The 18,393-nt window shown below is 39.3% G+C and overlaps 1 protein-coding gene across 1 annotated transcript in view; it reads left to right on the forward strand.

The window, feature by feature from the left end:
• LOC107297346 (treacle protein-like) overlaps positions 1-17,947 on the forward strand; it is a gene marked incomplete at its 3' end in the record, with an annotated part of 24,684 nt that extends 6,737 nt beyond the window's left edge. The window contains exons 2-11 of the mRNA XM_015826705.1: positions 862-917; positions 1,702-1,838; positions 2,953-3,065; positions 4,009-4,363; positions 5,255-5,337; positions 6,843-7,061; positions 8,820-9,026; positions 9,685-9,891; positions 14,070-14,265; positions 17,799-17,947. Coding sequence (XP_015682191.1) covers positions 862-917; positions 1,702-1,838; positions 2,953-3,065; positions 4,009-4,363; positions 5,255-5,337; positions 6,843-7,061; positions 8,820-9,026; positions 9,685-9,891; positions 14,070-14,265; positions 17,799-17,947 — 1,722 coding nt within the window. The remainder of the gene's footprint in view (positions 1-861; positions 918-1,701; positions 1,839-2,952; positions 3,066-4,008; positions 4,364-5,254; positions 5,338-6,842; positions 7,062-8,819; positions 9,027-9,684; positions 9,892-14,069; positions 14,266-17,798) is intronic.
• Between the last annotated feature and the right edge of the window lie 446 nt (positions 17,948-18,393).

Genomic DNA, 18,393 nt, shown 5'->3' on the forward strand with positions numbered 1-18,393 from the left:
TGGGTGCCCCTGCCCTCTGGAACGAACTACCCCCTGAGATTCGGACGATTCCGGATCTCCTTACCTTCCGTCGCGCCCTCAAGACATGGCTTTTTCAGCAAGCGGACCTGGCCTAGGGAGGATTTTATACTGGGTTCATTTTAAGGAATTCGAAATAACACAACTTTAAAATTTGGTTTAATTCGGTTTTACAGGGGGGATTGTATATATGCCTTTGTTTTAAATATGTTGTGAGCCGCCCTGAGTCCCGTTGGGAGAAGGGCAGGATATAAATTGAATTAAATAAATAAATAAATAAATAAATAAATAAAACTAATCAATGTGCTGAACAGTATATTTTTTTCTGCTAATGAATCTTTGAAGTTTGAGTAGATTGAAAATACTACTTATACAGTATTTCAGTTTCTCAAAACTGTTGATTTCAATATTCATAAAAAACCAGTGAGTCTTATTTAAAAATGTGTACCATGGGATTTCAAATTTGGGCTCTGGTCTTATATGCATCCCATTGAAATCAACAGGCATTATTCCTGAGTAACACTGCCTATCATAGTACTGTAAGAATCCTGTGCATATCTTTAAGACAGACCTGGGCATTTTATGGCCCAAGAGGGCCACATCTGGCTCATAGGTGGTTCCAGTTCGGTCTGTGGCGGGAGAGAAGGGCAATGGCCAGTCCTCCACAACAATTCCTATGTGGCCTTTGGGAAAATTAATTTCCCACCTCAGCTTTAAAAGAGTAAAGTTCTACTTAATAGATGCACGTTTAGAATTGAAACTTTAATCCAGAGTTTTGTACTAAAGATTCTATAATAAAAATGATTTAATCATACAAGTCCAATATTTTTTCTTCCTGTATAGAAGACTTTCCCATCATCTCATATTTCTCTAAAAGAGATCATCGCTCAGTGGAGAAAGTAAGCTTTTCTGTTTATTATTGGAGGGTGGTTAGAGATGTTTTGCCTGTTGCTACCTTATAGCTATACTTAATTGTTATTTAATTCTTTTGCACTTGATTTAAGAGTCCTGATCTTGTGAATACATTCATGCATTCAGTATTGGGTTTTGGACTAGTTTCAAACAACAGTATAAGAAGAGAATTTGTCTGTTGTCAATAACTTACTCAAAAAAGCTGCTTATAGTTGCAACTATATTAAGACAGATATTTAAATTAGCTTTCTTACCTCAAAATATCATTGTTTTAAGCTTTTTGGTACCCAAATAATCCTTTTTATACAATAAATTCGTACAAAGCCCAGTAATCTGGTGCATTGAATTACAGTAGCAATATGAATATAAAACGCTGATACATTTAGCTAAGCCATTTTGTCCTTTGTGTTTGTTCTCTTGTATACGATAAGAAAATCCTAGGACCATGCTCTTGCAGCTTAGATTATTATGGGACTTAATTAAGTTTTCCATTATAATTTCATGGTCCTGTATAGGATATGTATAGCTCTAATTTTATTTTTAATATTAAGTTTGAAGTCTGCCTGGTCTTATATTTTCTTGAGAAAATGATCAAACTGTATCGAGTCAGATCAAGGTTTTTTTGTGTGTAAAGCAAAGTAATGCCAACTTTTATTTCTGCCATAATAAAGATAGTGCTTCTGAAGAGTGGCATACAGTTGAATACATTTTGAGAATGTTAGCAAGCCTTATTAACTCCAATTCAGCATCCTTATAAAATCTGTCTAACAGGACTTTCTTACAAAATCGAAAACCAAAAAAGACCATAGAAACCACGAGAGGCACTCCAGTAAAGATCAGAATTCCTGACCCCAAGAGCAGCTCTGAGAGCTCAGAGGAGGAGGAGCAAGCAGCAGGAACCGTAAAAAGTAAGGGGATGAACCATTCAGAAAAGTTTTCAAATGATTGACTTTGAGAAGAAGAGGGGTGCATGAAACGGGGAGATGTAGATGTCTCATTAATACTTCAAGAAGCTGAACTAAAGGTGCATAAATCCTAAAACCTGTTGATTTGTGGTTTCTTAGTGGAGAACAAGGAAAGTTGGAAAGCTGGGGCATTAGTGCGTTGATAATGGCATGGGCATCGTTTAAGAACATTGTATCTCATTTCCTATAAGCTCCAAAAATGAAATAAACCCCTATCTGTATTAATGTAATACAGAAGGAAATGAGATTGGGAACAAGAGAAATTTTAGTTTTTATTCATTTATGCATTTATATATCATTCTGGCAACATTACAAGTTCACAATATTTGGAATACTACATGACTACAACTTTGTGACACCTTATTTTTTTATATAGTATAAGTATTCCAGATTCATTAGAATTGTGATTTGACACTTTAGTATTTAAAATTCAAATTGCATCCATGACTTTTTTTCAACCTTATCTGTAGAACGTACCTTTGAACAACACTTTTTAATTGTTGTACAAAAATTTTCATTGTTAAGGTACAGATATGGCAATTACAAAGCAGTGTATTTTTAATTATGGAAATCAGCTGTTCTAGTTAATCCTTTTCTTGCAATACTTGGTTGAAAGTCTGTTGTATTTCTTCACAACTTCCCATCTCTGAAATAATAAAACGGAGAATTTAAGAGTAGAAAAGAATTAACTTTGAGAAGATTTAAATCAGGACAACCTCAGTACACTTTTATGTATTATTGCTATTTGGCATAGCTTGGGCACTGAGTGGTTTGTATTGATATTATTGAGACTGTGTCCGTTTGCACTAGAATGGACAAAATCATTTCAACCAGGTGCTTGAAAGAAACTTTTTTAATTAGCATATTTTATTTCCTACCTGTCACTCAGTGATCATTTATCCTTTGATAGAAGAAGTAGAGAACAGAGCCTCTTCAATGATTCAGTTTGGCTACTTCCTTTTCTAGAATCTTTTCCATTCTAATTGATTGTAATATAAGTTGGAAAAAAATCGTCTTCAGTCTTTCAACATGATGTTCTTTTGTATGGGTGTTCCAGATAATCTGCCTGCCAATAACAGCACCAAGTCAACAAAGACAGTAACTAAAGAAGAGAGTAGCAGCGAAGATTCAGATTCATCTTCTGAAGAGGAAGCAGTTGCCAAAACGACTGTAAGCAGACCTTGATCACTGCTATTCTGCTCCAAAAAAAAAGAAGTGTATCTAGGATGGTCGGTTAGGACTGCACCAGGAGTCTGTTTATTTTAAACATTATATCCTAGAAAATATTTAAAATCTGCAGTTAGGCGCAATTTAGAAAAGTGACTGTCTTGACTAAAGACTTACCTTGCAATTCAAAAACAAGAGTCCATAGATTGTATTGCCTCCGTTGTTTTTTACAGATAAATTCTGATGCCTCAGTAGCAAACTGTATATTGCTTGTTTGTATATTGCTTATCTTTCTTACTAAGAGAAGAAAGTAAAAATGTAAGTTGTCTTTAATATTACTTCAAAATGGTGTCTTTAATCCAGTGCTATAAAGTATCTGAATATACAAAGACACATACACAGGGGAAAAGTTCATAATTTTAAAGTATACTATTAATTGGGTGTCTTTAGCCTTTAGAAGGTTTAAGGTATCCAATTTGTTCCTTAACTCTCTCCATTTAAAAAGGGGGGGCTGAAACAGTCTCCTCTGGTGATCACTAAGGAAATGGCTGATATTGGCCAGATCCCACTTTTATACCCCTGAACTAGGGTCAACCTCATTTTTGCCATACAGAAGATCTCATCCATCACACAAGCTGCTAAGTCTGCTGGGGACAAGGTATCTTCCCCCAGCTCTTGACTGTCACACCCTGTTTCAGGTAGCCACTTGGTGATCTGTTGAGGTGATCGCTCTTGAATGGTAGAACAGATGTGCTCTTCAATTTAGAACTGGGGGTGAGGTCTCTCCAGAGCGCATATTAAACAGGCAATTGTTGTTATGAAATCTATGGGAAACCTTTCGTCAGAAAGTTCCTTTGTACGTAGGATATGCAGAAGTATTTATAAACATGATTTGACAAATATCGGGGAATCTTTTTTCTTTTTTAACCAACTTTTCTTGTTGTAGGACAAAAACCCCGTGGCTAGGAACAAAACTGAACTTCTGCAACTGGCTGATCAAAATGCTAATTCTGTCCCAGGAAAGGGGGTGACTGTTGCTGCTGCCCAAGCAAAAGGAGAGCAGAACAAATCTGCTTCAAATAAGACCCTGCCTCCAGCTGCGAGAAAAGCAGGGCCAAATAAAGTTCTTTCTAGCAAAGCAGGACCTCCTGCGCAGTCACTGATTTCAGGAGGGCAAAAAACAACACAGACCACAAAGACAGCAGAGAGCTCTGAAAGCAGCAGCAGCAGCAGCAGCAGCTCATCTGAGAGTGAGGAAGAAACAACTTTGACCCCAGCAAAAGCCCCACCTTCCAAACCAGGTAGGTTTAGGGCTTAAGATCTCATTGTGGTGTTGCATAGGTAGTGCTCTAAATTTGCAAAAGGGTCTCATCTTTATTGTCTTACCGATAATGGTGCAGATGTGCTACAGTAGTTTTACTTCTGTCCCTCACTCAGGTAATCTCAAAGTTCTTACTCAAGGCTGAAGGAAAATTCCAAACTCACTGTCAGAGAGAATATTCCTTTTGCCAGTTGTGAAAGCATCTTAAGATACCCTTTCCCAAACAGTATCCTTCAGATAGGCTTGATGGGCTTAGTGAAATTTTTGGAAATAGTATCTAAACGCCACCAGGGAGACTGCCTTAAATGACCTGGGTGTTTATGCAGTATAACACCGCTATAATGAGCAAAACTAAGGTTTTTTTTTTAATGTGAATCCAGATGCTATCTATAAAGACTGCACTTCAAGAAAAACAGGTATCAGAGTTCTTTCTACAAATTTGGGACTCAAAACAACTTTCTGAGTTAAAAAGAAGCTTGCCTTGATGAAGTGTATGTAATTGTGTGACCTTTAACATGTGGTCATTATGTTCTGAATATGTGGATAAGGATTGAAGGGTGTCTCTGCAGTGTCATAGAATCACGATTTTTATTTTTATTTTTTGGCTTCAGAATCTTTTGTAGAGCTAGCAGGACATACCTGTTACATTGCAAGAACCTTAGATGCTGAAGCTACTTCTGGTTACTGTGTTTGGTGATGGTGGGAATGGATCGGCCCCACTTCAAATTTGTACTCATATTTTAAACTTTGATATGTGGAGCAACAAAGATAACTTTGGATATCCTATAATTTAGTCTTGGTAGCCATAAAAGCTGAATATTTTTTAAAAAGTGATCTCCTTTGGCATCAAATCCTCTTTTCTATATTTTAGCTTTAAAGAAGGCGGCGAGCACAAGCAAGGACTCAAGTGATGATTCTGACTCTGAAGACGGGACAAAAGCACCAACAGTCCAAGTAACTCCAGTTAACAGTTTTTTAAATTAGGGGAAGGGCATGTCCTTTTTGTTTGTGCCTGGAAGCTAGCTAAATAATTCACTCATTTGACACAGGCAGAGCAGGGAAAGTGCCTTTGAGAAAGAATACCCTTTGCTTCTCCCCATTTGGCCGTTTTCAAGGGGGAGGATATGTTGAGGAAAAATTATAGGATTGGAAAGCAGCTCCATAGCATTAACCTCCAGACACTGTTCATTTGTTTAGTGTGCATTTTTGTCCTCAGAAGATGCCCAGAGAAGACATTATGAATCCAACGCACCCTTTTCCTAAAGTGAATAAAATTATAATTCTATATAAGCTGAAATAGAGATGGAAGAATACGGGAATTGGTCCTCTAATGACCAGTAAACACTGTAGAGCTAATTAAAATATGCACTCAAGTTTGATGGGGTTCTAAATTTAAATGAACCTGCCCCCATTATTTGAATCTCTTGCCCCATCACTACGTTTGCGTCCAAGAAAACCTGAGATGTTGGGATGGAGCTTTCCAACTTCTGCTCTTGTGCCAGACATTAGCTTTTAAGGCTACCAGGAAATAATTATGCTTGGATACTTTCAGAGGAATTGTTTGTCCTATTTTTCCCATGTGCATCTTTGAATCAACAGCAGCATTGTCTCTAGTGCTAAAGTCTGAATTGGCACTTGAGGACTTCATTCCAAGAATGGGGAAGGGAATACATTATAAGCTATTCTCCCTACTTCTGTAGAGGGCGGAAAAGTAGACATCAGGATGGTTTTGAGAATGTGAATTTAATATTGTGAGCAGAATATAATTTTTATTCCAATTCATATTCCAATGGGAGACCAGGCAGGCTAGCATTGATTATCATAGTCAAATTTAGCATCTCATTTTGAAGAGAAGTTCCTCTATGGTGTGGTTTTGTTTGACTAGGGGGAAAATAGGGTTGATTTATCTCTCTAACTTTGACACGTGAGCCATGGCCAAGTTCAGTTTTCCTTTTCTCCCTCCAACCCCAGTCATAGTTATTTTTACATTTTCTTTTTTTTTCCCCGCCCAGGTTCTAAATTGCTTTTCTCAAGAGGCTTTCTCCCTAAGCGTGACCCTCTTCTTCATTTCCTTCTCCTAATTGGAAAGAAAGAAAACTTATCCTGCCCAAAGAGGTTCCAGGAAATACAAGAGAAAAACCATACTTACCTTTTGCTTCCTTTCTCCTAAATCTACATAAGCAACTTTCCAGAGTTTTGTTAGTACAAAAGAATAACACTGGGATATGAGTGGATGTATTGTCCTCTACTTATCTCCTTCAAGTTAGAGCAATAGATTAGACTTGATAAAATGACATTACTCAATGGATCAGATATGGTTCAAGTACTAACTGGGTTTATCTTTCTCTTGTCCCAACTTGACTGTTCCAATGCATTAGCTGGAATATGCATCTTTACTAGCCAATACCTATGCTGTTCACCCCACAATACGAGAATCATTTTTTAATCTTTCCTTCTAGATTAAAGCAGCTGTGCAAAATTCCCCGATTAGTAGTCCACTGCTGAACAAGTCACCAGTCACTCCTGGATATTCTGCAAGAAATACAGTAAAGGTAACTACAGCAAAACAAGTCAGTGCAAAATCTGGAAATGCAAACAGAAGCCCAGAATCAACAGACACTTCAGAAACTACTGACTCATCGGATAATGAGACTAAGGCACCTGCTTCAGTATCACAGGTGAGATGCATTGGTAAAGTTGGCCAAGATACTAATTCCAATAGCTGAAGCCAATAGGTACAAAATGTAGGAAAGGAAAACAACTTGAAATGTTTCCAGTAAATGGAAATCTGCCATATATGAATTATTGGGCAAATACTTACTGCCAACTATTCCTGTGGAATCTAAAGAGCTGTGGGAGCCGATTTATAATTTTGAGAGATAAGAATCACTTAGTGTCAACTAAGTTCTCACTTTGGTATGACAGATTGAAACTGGAATATAAAGTAACTTAAGTGTTTAGTTAACATGATCTGTAATTTCACTAGACTTTAAGATTACAGACAGTGCTCACAAAGATATCTTTTTTCACTTGTTGCTGAACAAAGATTCCACCCTTACGGCAGTTTTGGGGCTGAGCATTTACTAGATTGTCTTTTACCCTGCCCATTAGTTACCCTTTCAGTTCAATTCTGATAAAAAAAAAATATGCTTATCTGATTTTAATGAAGCCACGTCACAGAATGTAACTTGATTCGTACAAACTGCACAAAAGTTAATCTAAAACATTAAGAAATGTTAGGACTTCTACAGCATTGAATAAAATACATCCACTGCTTTAAGTGTATTTTAATGTAAAATACAATTTTAATGTGCCTTTTTATCGTTTTAAAAGAATGCCAAGGTCCTATACATTTTTAATAAATAATTTTGAAAATGATCTCCATCTAGATATATTCATCCAGCAGACTAACATATCAAACGGGAAGGAAATGTGTGGCTCTCCAATTTGTTGTTAAATAATTCAAAATACTGACTGATTTTTCGTCTACTGTAAGTTCATTAGAGAGAAAATATAATTGATGGATTTATTCCAAGAAGGATTACGAGTGGCGTACAATAAGTGTTAGGTGATCCAGAAGGTTGAAGTAGTCAGTAAAATGAATTCTGCCAAGAGTTCCAATAGGCCAGACATGTCAAACTGCCGGCCCACAGGCCGGATGCGTCACACCGAAACCGCGCCCACCCCATTGCCGGCAATGGGAAAGTCGCAATACATCGCGTGGCATCACGCGACATCGCGAGTTTGACATGCCTGCAATAGCCCTGGTTTGTTTGCTTTCCAGTAGCATCTGCCTCCCACGTCCATCCCTCACCTTCACAACTGCAGCTTCCATGACAGTGAACCACAAAGCCCTACCATTGTGCTTTTCTGAGTTTGTTGAAATACTGTTAGAGTATTAATAGTTAAGCAAAAGGGCAACTGTGCATGAAGCATAGACAATTATGTATTACATCCTGATTTATTTATTTTTTTAAAAAAACCCTTACTATTTATTATTTCATAATGTCTGTACCCTTCAGTTATTTATACATAACATAAACCCTTCACCTAATGAAAGATCGAAATAGAAACAGTTAATTCAGGATTGCTCTTAAATATCAGTTCTGTTCAGCATTCTTTGCTATGTATGCATATACAATTCTGTTCTTACCCTGTGAACTGCTTGAAGCATTTGAAAGTTCTGTAGGTATATACACATAAAATATACACACAAAAGAGTTATGTGTTGATTTAATTTTTTATATTGCTCTGTATTTAAAAATAAAGTTCAGGGAAAAGAAGTTGACATAGCTTCAGAACAGTTTAGCCTGCTTCCCAAACCTTCTCAAGATCTGTTACGCCAGAATGTCTCAGTCAGGTTCAGGAACTCTTGACATACCATTTCTCTAATCTCTGAATAATAGTTAAAATTATCTCCCACAAAAAATTCTCAGGCCTTCAAAGCACCGGCAAAAAATGCAGCCGCAAGTCCATTAAAGAAGGCAGTTTCTGCTTCTGTTCCATCAAAATCCACCCCGAAGGCCCCCACAACCAGCTTATCAAAACCACCGCCTCCTTCAAAAGAAGCTCAGAGCTCAGACAGCAGTGATTCATCATCTGAGAGTGACAGTGAGACTCTGCCTGTTCCCATAAGTCAGAAGGTTGGTGTTTTTCCTCAAAACTCTAGGAACGCTGGTCTTCGTTTTTGCATGATTTGCTTTTTTTTTTTTAAGAAGACACTTACATTCCTCCAGGGTAGCATTTCTGGATAGTGTAAAAAAAGAAAACCCAATATGAACGATGAACAGCTAATTCGGGATCACTTTTAAATACCAGTTTTACTTGGTAACTCGTTACTATGCATGTACAGTATATACCAGGGGTAGGCAACCTTGGCTCTTTTATGACTCGTGGACTCCAACTCCCAGAATTCCTGAGCCAGCCATGCTGGCTCAGGTATTCTGGGAGTTGAAGTCCACGAGTCATAAAAGAGCCAAGGTTGCCTACCCCTGGTATATACAGTATAATTCTATTCTTACCCTGGAACTGCTTGAAAGCATTTGGAAAATTCTGTAAGTATATACACACACAAAGTAGTTATACTTTTATTGATTTAAATTGTGATAATGCTCTGTACTTATAAATAAAGTTCAGGGGAAAGAAGACGCTGATATCGTTTAGAGAACAATTTAACCTATTTTCCAAGCCTTCGTTTTTATTTATTACACCAGAGTGTCATATTCCAAGTTCATAAACTGATTTATACCCTTTTTCTAATCTCTAACCATAAGTTAAAATTATCTCAAAAAAAATCCTCAGGCCTTCAAAGCACCAGAGAAAAATGCAGCATCAAGTCCATCAAAGAAGGCAGTTTCTGCTTCTGTTCCCTCAAAATCCACCCAGAAGGCCCCTGCAACCGGCCTATCAAAACCACCAGCTCCTTCAAAAGAAGCTCAGAGCTCAGACAGCAGTGACTCATCATCTGAGAGTGACAATGAGACTCTGCCGGTTCCGATAAGTCAGAAGGTTGGTGTTTTTCCTCAAAACTCTAGGAACGTTGATCTTAGTTTTTGCATGAGCCATTGTAAGATGATTTGCTTATTTTTTAATAAGATATTTACAGCCTGCTAAGATAGCATCTTTGGATAGTGTAAAAAAAAACATGAACATTAACATGGTTAAACATTAACCTTAAAAAGAATTAACCTGCTAAAATACACTAACGTCAAAAATGTCATAATTAAGATAAAATGGTCATCCCCTCTTTCCACAACTAGATATCGGAATCATCAGGCTTTGAGTGATTTCCTAAAAATTAAAAAAAAAAAAGAGTGAAGCAAACTTCTGGAGTGCATATTCCACAAACTGTGATCAAAAAATGCCAGCCTTCTGGTCCATGGGCCTTTTACCTCTCATGGAAGTGACCTTAAGAGGCTTCCTCTAGAGCAGAGGTTGCTGGCTCAGGAATTCTGGGAGTTGAAGTCTACAAGTTATTAAAGGGCTGTCATTCCCCATCTCTGCTCTAGATCAGGGGTGTCAAAATTCGATTTCATTGAGGGCCGCATCAGGGTTGTAGTTGACCCTGGTTGTGGCCACCTCAACATCGCTTGTGTCGGGGGCGCCTGTGGTGGCCCGGGCGGGGCTGGGGGGGATCCATTGTCTCCAGCCGAGGAAGGCGAGACCAGGGCGAGCACCATACCCTTGTCCACCAGAGGAGCCTTGTTGTCCCTCTCAGACCATGTGGAGGACCCCCAAGGATGCAGGCTGCCCAGAGCCCTGGGTAGTGGAGGGCGGGCGCCCAGTCCAGCCTTTCCCAAGGGGGCGCACGACTGCGCTTACTTCCTCCTCAAGGCTGCTGCTGATTGGCTCGCTCTCCTTGGTCAAGTTCTTCATGGTGTGTGCGGGAGGGCAAAATGTGTGGGTCAGAGGGAGGTCCACTCCCTCTCCCCACGAGGAGACCAGCTTTTTAACCAAAGCATCCTCAGCAATAGGACAGGAGACCACCAGGAGAGGTCAGGAAGAGGGGATAAGGATGGTGAAAGGGCAGCAGGGCTGCTCGTGGCCAAGTGCTAAGACAGGACTTCCCTCAGATCCTTCCTCCCTCTCATTATAATCTTCCTTCCTTCCCCCCCTTTTCTTCTTTTTCCTTCCCTCTTCATTCTCCTTTCCTTCTTCCTTCCCCTCTTTCCTTCTTTTTGTTTGTCTTTCTCCTTTCCTGTTCCCTCTTGGGTGCTTAAATGCAAAAGGGGAAACATTTCTCGATGCCTCCTTGCCTTGTGATCAAATGCCACTTTTGCTAGTAGTCTGTGGCCACTTAAAAGACTGAGAACAAACCATGCTTGCATTTAGTGGGGGCGTCCACAGACAACAGTACAGCAAAACTGTCAAAATGGTGGCTGTGATAGTTGATCAGAGCTCCTCTGTTTTTTATGTGCAACAGCTTTAGCATTTAGGAACAGAGGTAAGTTAGTTGCTTTTCTATTAATACATAATCCTTAAAAGAGCTCTCCTGTAGGGATCCTGCCATGGTCTATTTCAGACTGGAAATTTAGCAAAGGAAAATATTTTCCCCACTCTGCTTTGTCCTGTTTTCCCCACTGGAAATGACTGTTTACAACACACAAGGAGGGGATACTTTCCTAAGAGTTCACAATTCAACAACACCAGTGTTAACTTGGATTGCCAACAAAGTTCTGTCTGTGACAAAACCGAACACAAAATTGCTTTCTCCTTTGAAGTCTCAATGGATCCAGGATTGAAGCAGAACTGCGTGAACTGAGGCATCTCCAAACAAGTTGCCTCTCCTTCCTCTTTCCCTCCTTCACTGTCTCCCTCCTTCTTTTTTCCATCTTCTTCCTTGCTTCCTTCCTTGCTTCCTTCCTCCCCTGCTTTTCATTCCCATCTTTTTCCTGCCTCCATGCTCAGGAAGGAACAACAGGAGGGGGAGAGATTGTCAACACTACCGGTGGCCAAGCTGCCGCTTGCCATCACTATCCCACGCGGGCGGAGCCGGTCCCAGTGAAAGAGAAGCCTCGTGACTGCGAGGCTAGGTCAGCGAGGGGGCCATGGAGGTGCTGGTGGAAGTGGGGATGGCGCTGATCTACAACCTGGTTGCGTCCATCAAAGCCAGAATGTGCTCAGCCTTAGATCCACGGGGCAGCTCTGGAACCAGCGAGGAGCCGCCCTGCCTCCTCCGCTTTGCCCCCTGGGTATGCGCATAGGAGGCAGCCAGTGCCGGCATCCTGAGTCAGCCTGCAGGGCAAGAGAGCCAGCTGAGATGCCGGGCTCCGCCTGCTCGCCGCCTCCTGCGCATGCGCCCAGGGGGCAGGGCGGGGGTGCCCGTCGCTGGTTCCAGGGCTGCCCCGTGGATCTAAGGCGGAGCGTGTTCTGTCTTTGATGACTGGCATCAGGTTGTAGATCAGCGTCCGGTCAGCTTGGGCTGGGCCGAGGTGCTGTGGGCCGGTCCTTTGCTGTTTCCAGTGCAGCTCCATGGGCCAGATGCAACCAAATAGTGGGCCGGATGCAGCCCATGGGCCTTGTGTTTGACATGTCTGCCCTAGATGATCAGACAGAATAATTTTGCACACAATGGTCCTTTCTTTGCCAGTGTGTGTACCCCATATCTTAAAGCAATATAGTTCTAGCTCTCTCCATTGGCATCTCGGAAGCCTAATATAAGAAACACCTATTATCTGCTCCATCTTTCATCTGTAAAATTTGGCCTCTGCTTTGCCTCTTGCTGCACCTTCCTGTCTTTTCCCTCCATCGAGATAAGTCTGTCCTTTTCCATAGTGCTGCTTTTGTACACTTCTCAGTAGAAGGTGAATGGATATGTTCCTTTTTGAATGTTTAATATACATCTCCTTTGGTTGCTCCTCGGTGAGCGCCATGGGAGTCGGCAGAGCCAGATCTTCAAACTCTTTTGAAAAGCCAGGAGAAAATATGTATTATGAATGAAAGATTTGTGTAAAAGCAGGCACCTACATTATCTAACATATACGTTCAGTTAGCACAGTTAGGCTAGTTACATTGATTTGGAAAGAAATAGGCCCAAAATGACAAAATTGTGCATATCAGCTGACTAGTAATAACAGGAACATCCAAATTACTGAGATTGAAGACTTACAAAGGCGGAAGAAAGAAAAAAAGGTCCATTTCAATAACTCCTTTCCCCTTTTTTTGGAGAACATGCCTTTTCTCCCCAGTGATTGTCAGGTGTGTTTTGCACCGTACTTTACACCGTCTTACAATATTCATTGTTGTCACACAGAGGAATAAGAAAAAAAAGAACTGATGTTAGGGACCTAGCAGCCTCAGTATTGCCCTGTTTACAGATGAAAGCTGCTCAGAAAATTATTTCTTTTCTTGCCTCGTTTTTTTGTTATTCTCCCCAGAGTTCTTAAAAATACAGCAGACCAGATGCTGAGTTTCTTGAAAAGACGGCTTTGATTTAGCTTCCTCAGCGGGCTTTGAAGTCTGGTGTAATTCAGCAACTGTAGCTTGTACCGCTCACCGCTGTGTGGCTTCCTTCTGTGGCAATTGAATGGCTGGTTGTCTTTTGTAAAAGTAGTGCTTTATTCCCCTTCTACTTTCCAAAATAAACTCTATTGCAAATACATCGCCATGAAGCTGTAATATTTATACCGTGGGCATCATCCACCTTTAGTACTAGCAAGACCAAAGGATTTCAGATCGGATATTTGTTGTGCATTATTCAAGAAGCAGTTGATCTGACAAATTTAAGCGCACATTTAAATGTTATTCATTTGTTTATAAAATTTATTGGTTGCCCATGTTACCACAAAGTAGCTCTGAGCAGCTTACAATCTTAACAAAGCAAAAACTATACAAAGCTAAAAGACATAAATAAAATACTATGAAATGTATTTTATTGTAAATAAAATGGTACCAAAAATATCTGATATTTAAATTCTTAAGATAAGTCTGGCAGGCAGATTACGTTTTTGTATCTGTTTCAGGCTACACAGGCGATCCTCAGGTTACAACTCTAATTGGGACCAGAATTTCCATCCCTAAGCAAAGCGGTCATTAAGCAAAGCCTCACACTTAGCCAGTTGTGATCATCGCTATCTTTAATGCTGGGAATACATCTTTTCGATTCTGTTAGAAATTGAAGAGGGAAGGAAAGGTGCATAAAAAACCAATGAATTTTACATGTTTGTCTACCTGTTTTTTTCCTTGAGGTGCAGAGATTAGCAACTCCACACCCTTCTGGGAGGACCAGACAAAATCAGGCCAATCAGCCTGGGATCCTACCCAAAGCTGCACCAGGTGCTTTGAAGGAGAAGGAAACACAGAATGAAAGCAGCAGCAGCAGCAGCTCATCTGACAGCGAGGATGAAACTGACCTTACAACAAGCAAACTGCTGGCTCCACCAGGTAAGAAGACTCCAGCCCTGTTGATGCTCATGGAAGGAATATTTTATTTTCAGCGGCTCTACTAATTTCTTTGCTTAGCAGCTTGACAGGGAAAGGACACAAAATAACAAGGAGATGCACAAAATGCATTCTGAAATGCCAACACTCGGAGCTGATGCCAGTTATTTCAAAGATGACACAAGAGATGTGTTAGCATCTTCAATTTTGCCTTTAGCCTATAGTTTCAGTGTGCCTCACCAATTAGCTGATGCTCCCTTTATTTTGAAGGAAACTGATATGTTCTTGTCCTTTGTGGTGTTGCCAAACCCAGATTAATTTCTGAATGATGAGTTTTTCTAAAGATGGAAGAAAACCAGTAATAAACAGGTTCTTGATTCTGGGTTATTCACATCTTAATCTGGTTAATTTTAATGGTTCTTGTTCTTATGAAGAAGCCCTAGCAAGGCCAAGCATAGCTGTTTTGTGCTTTACAAACAATCCCATTTTTTCAATAATTAATGGTGTCAGATAATGGAGTATGGTGGATCTTGTTAATTGAACAGTATTATAAATAAGAATTTGCTAATCGGCTTATGTTTTTTGACTTATTTTCCTCCATCATTTGTAGGCAGTATTTTAATCTGTTAGAGTGAAAGGGTACAGATTTTTTCAGCTGTATTAAAGATACATTTCTACTTCTATTTGCAACTTTCTCCACCGTATCATACATAGATTTTGAACAAAACTTCCCTTTGTTAATATTAAATCCTTCAGAAATATTTTTAACTTTAAGTGTTCTCATTGTTAGTTCTCTGTGCAAATTCTTCTTTCAAACCTGTGCCCTGTTTTACAAACATCTGAAAACATAGATTCTTATGTAGTTTTGCCTAAAGAAATAGAGATAAGCAAACTGTGTTAAGTGTTTCCATCAGTGCTACAGCAGTTGACAGATCTCATAAATTTGTTCTCGCAGTAATCTGTGAAAAATCTGTTTTACAGCTGTAACAAGTGTTGAATTGTTAATAACTATGAGAGATGATATCACGTGGTGCTTTAAAGCAATCGACTGAGGAATTCAAAACAACTTTAGAATATTTTTTTAAAGGAGTCAGATTTTCCTGGAGCTTAAAGTCTTATCATCTCTTCACCGGTTCCTTGGTGTAGTAGGTTTGGCACACAACTTTAGAACTGCAGCAGTTTTTAAGTGCTGTGTATTTTGAAATTTTAAACTAAAGGCATCTTCCTGCAGTTAGCTTTTTTTATTTTTATTGTGCTATGTACAGTTAGTCCTTGACTTACAGCCCAAAATTTCTGTTGCTAAGCAAGACAGTTGTAAAATGTATCCCATTTTTTTTACAACATTTTTGCTGCAGTTGTTAAATGAATCATTGCCATTGTTAAGTGAATCAGATTATTAAGCGAATTTGGCTTCTCCCATTGACTGCTTGTTGGAAGGTTAAAAGAGGTGACCATATGATTCCAGGACAGGGCACCTTTCATAAATAAATGCCAGTTGCCAAGCACTGAAATTTTAATCTTGTGACCATGGAGATGCTGCAACAGTCGTAAATATGAAAACAGTCATAAGTTACTTTTTTCAGTGCCATTTAAACCATCACTAAACAAATGGTTGTAAGTCTAGGACAGGGGTAGGCAACCTTGGCTCTTTTATGCTGGCTCAGGAATTCTGGGAGTTGAAGTCCACGAGTCATAAAAGAACCAAGGTTGCCTACCCCTGGTCTAGGATCACCTCAGTTTGCTTATTTTAAAAAATTGCAGCATCCATAGTCAGCCCCACTGTTCCTGTGACTGTCATAACCAGGTAACTGCTAATGAGATGTAAATTTCAATGCTATAATTAAAAATTGCACATGGTTCTCCTAGCCTTTTTGTCCCAAAGCTGGCTTGGGGGGGGATCAGCATGACTGGTTTTGATTTTTTTTTTTTTCAGTATCAGGAAATTGTGGTTAGTTTCACAAAATAATGGCTGTTCCTAAGGTGTATTCAGTTTTGGGGGTAGGGTGGAGGGGTATCTCTTCTTCTTTTTATTGGTTTTATTCATTTATAACATAAAATGTGAAAATACAAAAGCAAATAGTAGGGGACAACAGTAGAAAAAGTGAAAACAAAAAAGGTGTGAAGAAGGGGAGGGGAAGAAACAAAAGGCATTGGCTTCCGACTCTCTCTGTTACAATAAAATGAGACATTAAAATCAAATCTCATCTATTTTACATTTCTATAGTAGTATGCACTAGCCATTTCTGTATCGGCAAATCAGTCTAATTGGTAAAACCCAAAATCATGATATCATTTTTCCCCACCTCAAGCACAAAGTCTAGAAGTGGTTTCCAAGTAGAAACAAAAGTGCTTATGTTCTTTTCTTTTATCAGCACAGTCAATTTGGCCATCTCTGCTAATCCCATCATCTTTTGTAACCATTCGTCATGGTAGGAATTGAGGCATCCTTCCACTTTTGTGCATAGAGCAATCTTGCTGCTGTCACCATATATAAAATCAGAGTTCCAGTTTTTTTTTCCAGTTCTCTTTCCATTAGACCCAGAAGGAAAGTTTCTGGTTTAACCTTTATGTTCAGTTTAAGAATTTTCTGCATTAACATATGAATCCTACTCCAATATTTTTTTGCCTTATCACATGTTCATCATAAATGATAAAACATCCCTTCTTTACATTTACATTTCCAACATTTATTTGAAATAACTTCATACATTCTAGATAACTTACCTGGCGTTAAATGTGTACCAGCGATACATTATTTTGTAAACATTTTCTTTTAGGTTATAATTTAATATGAATTTTAAGCCTTTTATCCACATATTCTCCCCTTGTTGGGAGAATTGGGAGTCTCTTCAAGATTGTGTCTTCCCTCTCCATCCAATTAACCTTTTTTCTGATACAGGTAGTCCTCAACTTACAACAGTTCATTTAGTGACTGTTTGAAGTTACAACGGCACTGAAAAAAGTGATTTGTGACTTATGATCACGTGATCAAAATTTGGACACATGGCAACTGACTCGTGTTTATGACTGTTGCAGTATCCCAGGGTCATGTGAACACCTTTGGTAACCTTCTGACAAGCAAAGTCATTGGAGAAACCAGATTCACTTAATGGCCCTGTTATTACCCTAACAACTGCTGTGATTCACTTAACAACCGTGACAAGAAAGATCGTAAAATGGGGCAGTTAACAAATGTTTTGCTTAGCAACAAAAAAAGGTGGTTGGACGTTGAGGACCACCTGTACATATTTAAATATACTTCTAAACTGCCTATGATATAAAAATGTATTTCAAAAAGGCAATTCATAACATGCCAACAAAATATCAGAATGTATCACATCTTGAAATCACATTGCTTGAGCTGTCTCATCAAACATTTAAGAGAAAACCACTGAGAATCGACGCATCTTCAGGGCTCTTGGCGAAAGACAGCAAAGATGAGGAAGGAGTGAGGCTGTGTGTTCTAATTGTACAACTTTTTACTCGTATTTAAAACTGGCCGAGTTATCACTTTTCTCTCTCTCGATTGCTTTCAGCCCCCAAAGCAACTCATGCAGTTCAAAGTGTAGGTACGGTGAAGCCCCAGCCTCCAAAGGGATCCCATCAGAAGGCTCAGCAGAGCGAAGATAGTAGTGAAGATTCAAGTGATGACTCTGACTCCGAGGAAGATAGAGTGGTCACTCAGGTAACCATGGAGAAATCTGTGGAAGAGGAAAGACTGTTCTCTGTCATCTTTTTTATTTTTATTTTTTTTACAAAACCCACTGGAGCGGTTTTGGGGGTTTTTAAGGCTGTGAACGAATTACTATTGTTTGTAATTGGCTATTTTAGCAGTGACGAGAACAAGGGGCTGAAAGGGCACTTCTATCTCAGAAATGAAGCTGTGAATACAGATAGAGTATTTGGCTAATTTTATTATTGCATCATCATTGTACAAAAGTGGGTGATCAAAAATGTGATGTAAGAAGATTAAAACTACCACAATTAATACCACAATTACCACTCAGTACCACAATTGCCGCCTTTTCATTTTTTTTCCCAAGCTACAAAGTACTACTTAAATACTTGGCTTTGCTTTACAGTTCCTTACACCTGAGCCATTTTTCCCTATTTTTTTAACCAGCTTCTCTC

This window comes from Protobothrops mucrosquamatus, unplaced genomic scaffold (assembly GCF_001527695.2).
Source record: "Protobothrops mucrosquamatus isolate PMUCROS unplaced genomic scaffold, P.Mucros_1.0 scaffold3245, whole genome shotgun sequence".
NCBI classification, from domain to species: Eukaryota; Metazoa; Chordata; class Lepidosauria; order Squamata; family Viperidae; genus Protobothrops; species Protobothrops mucrosquamatus.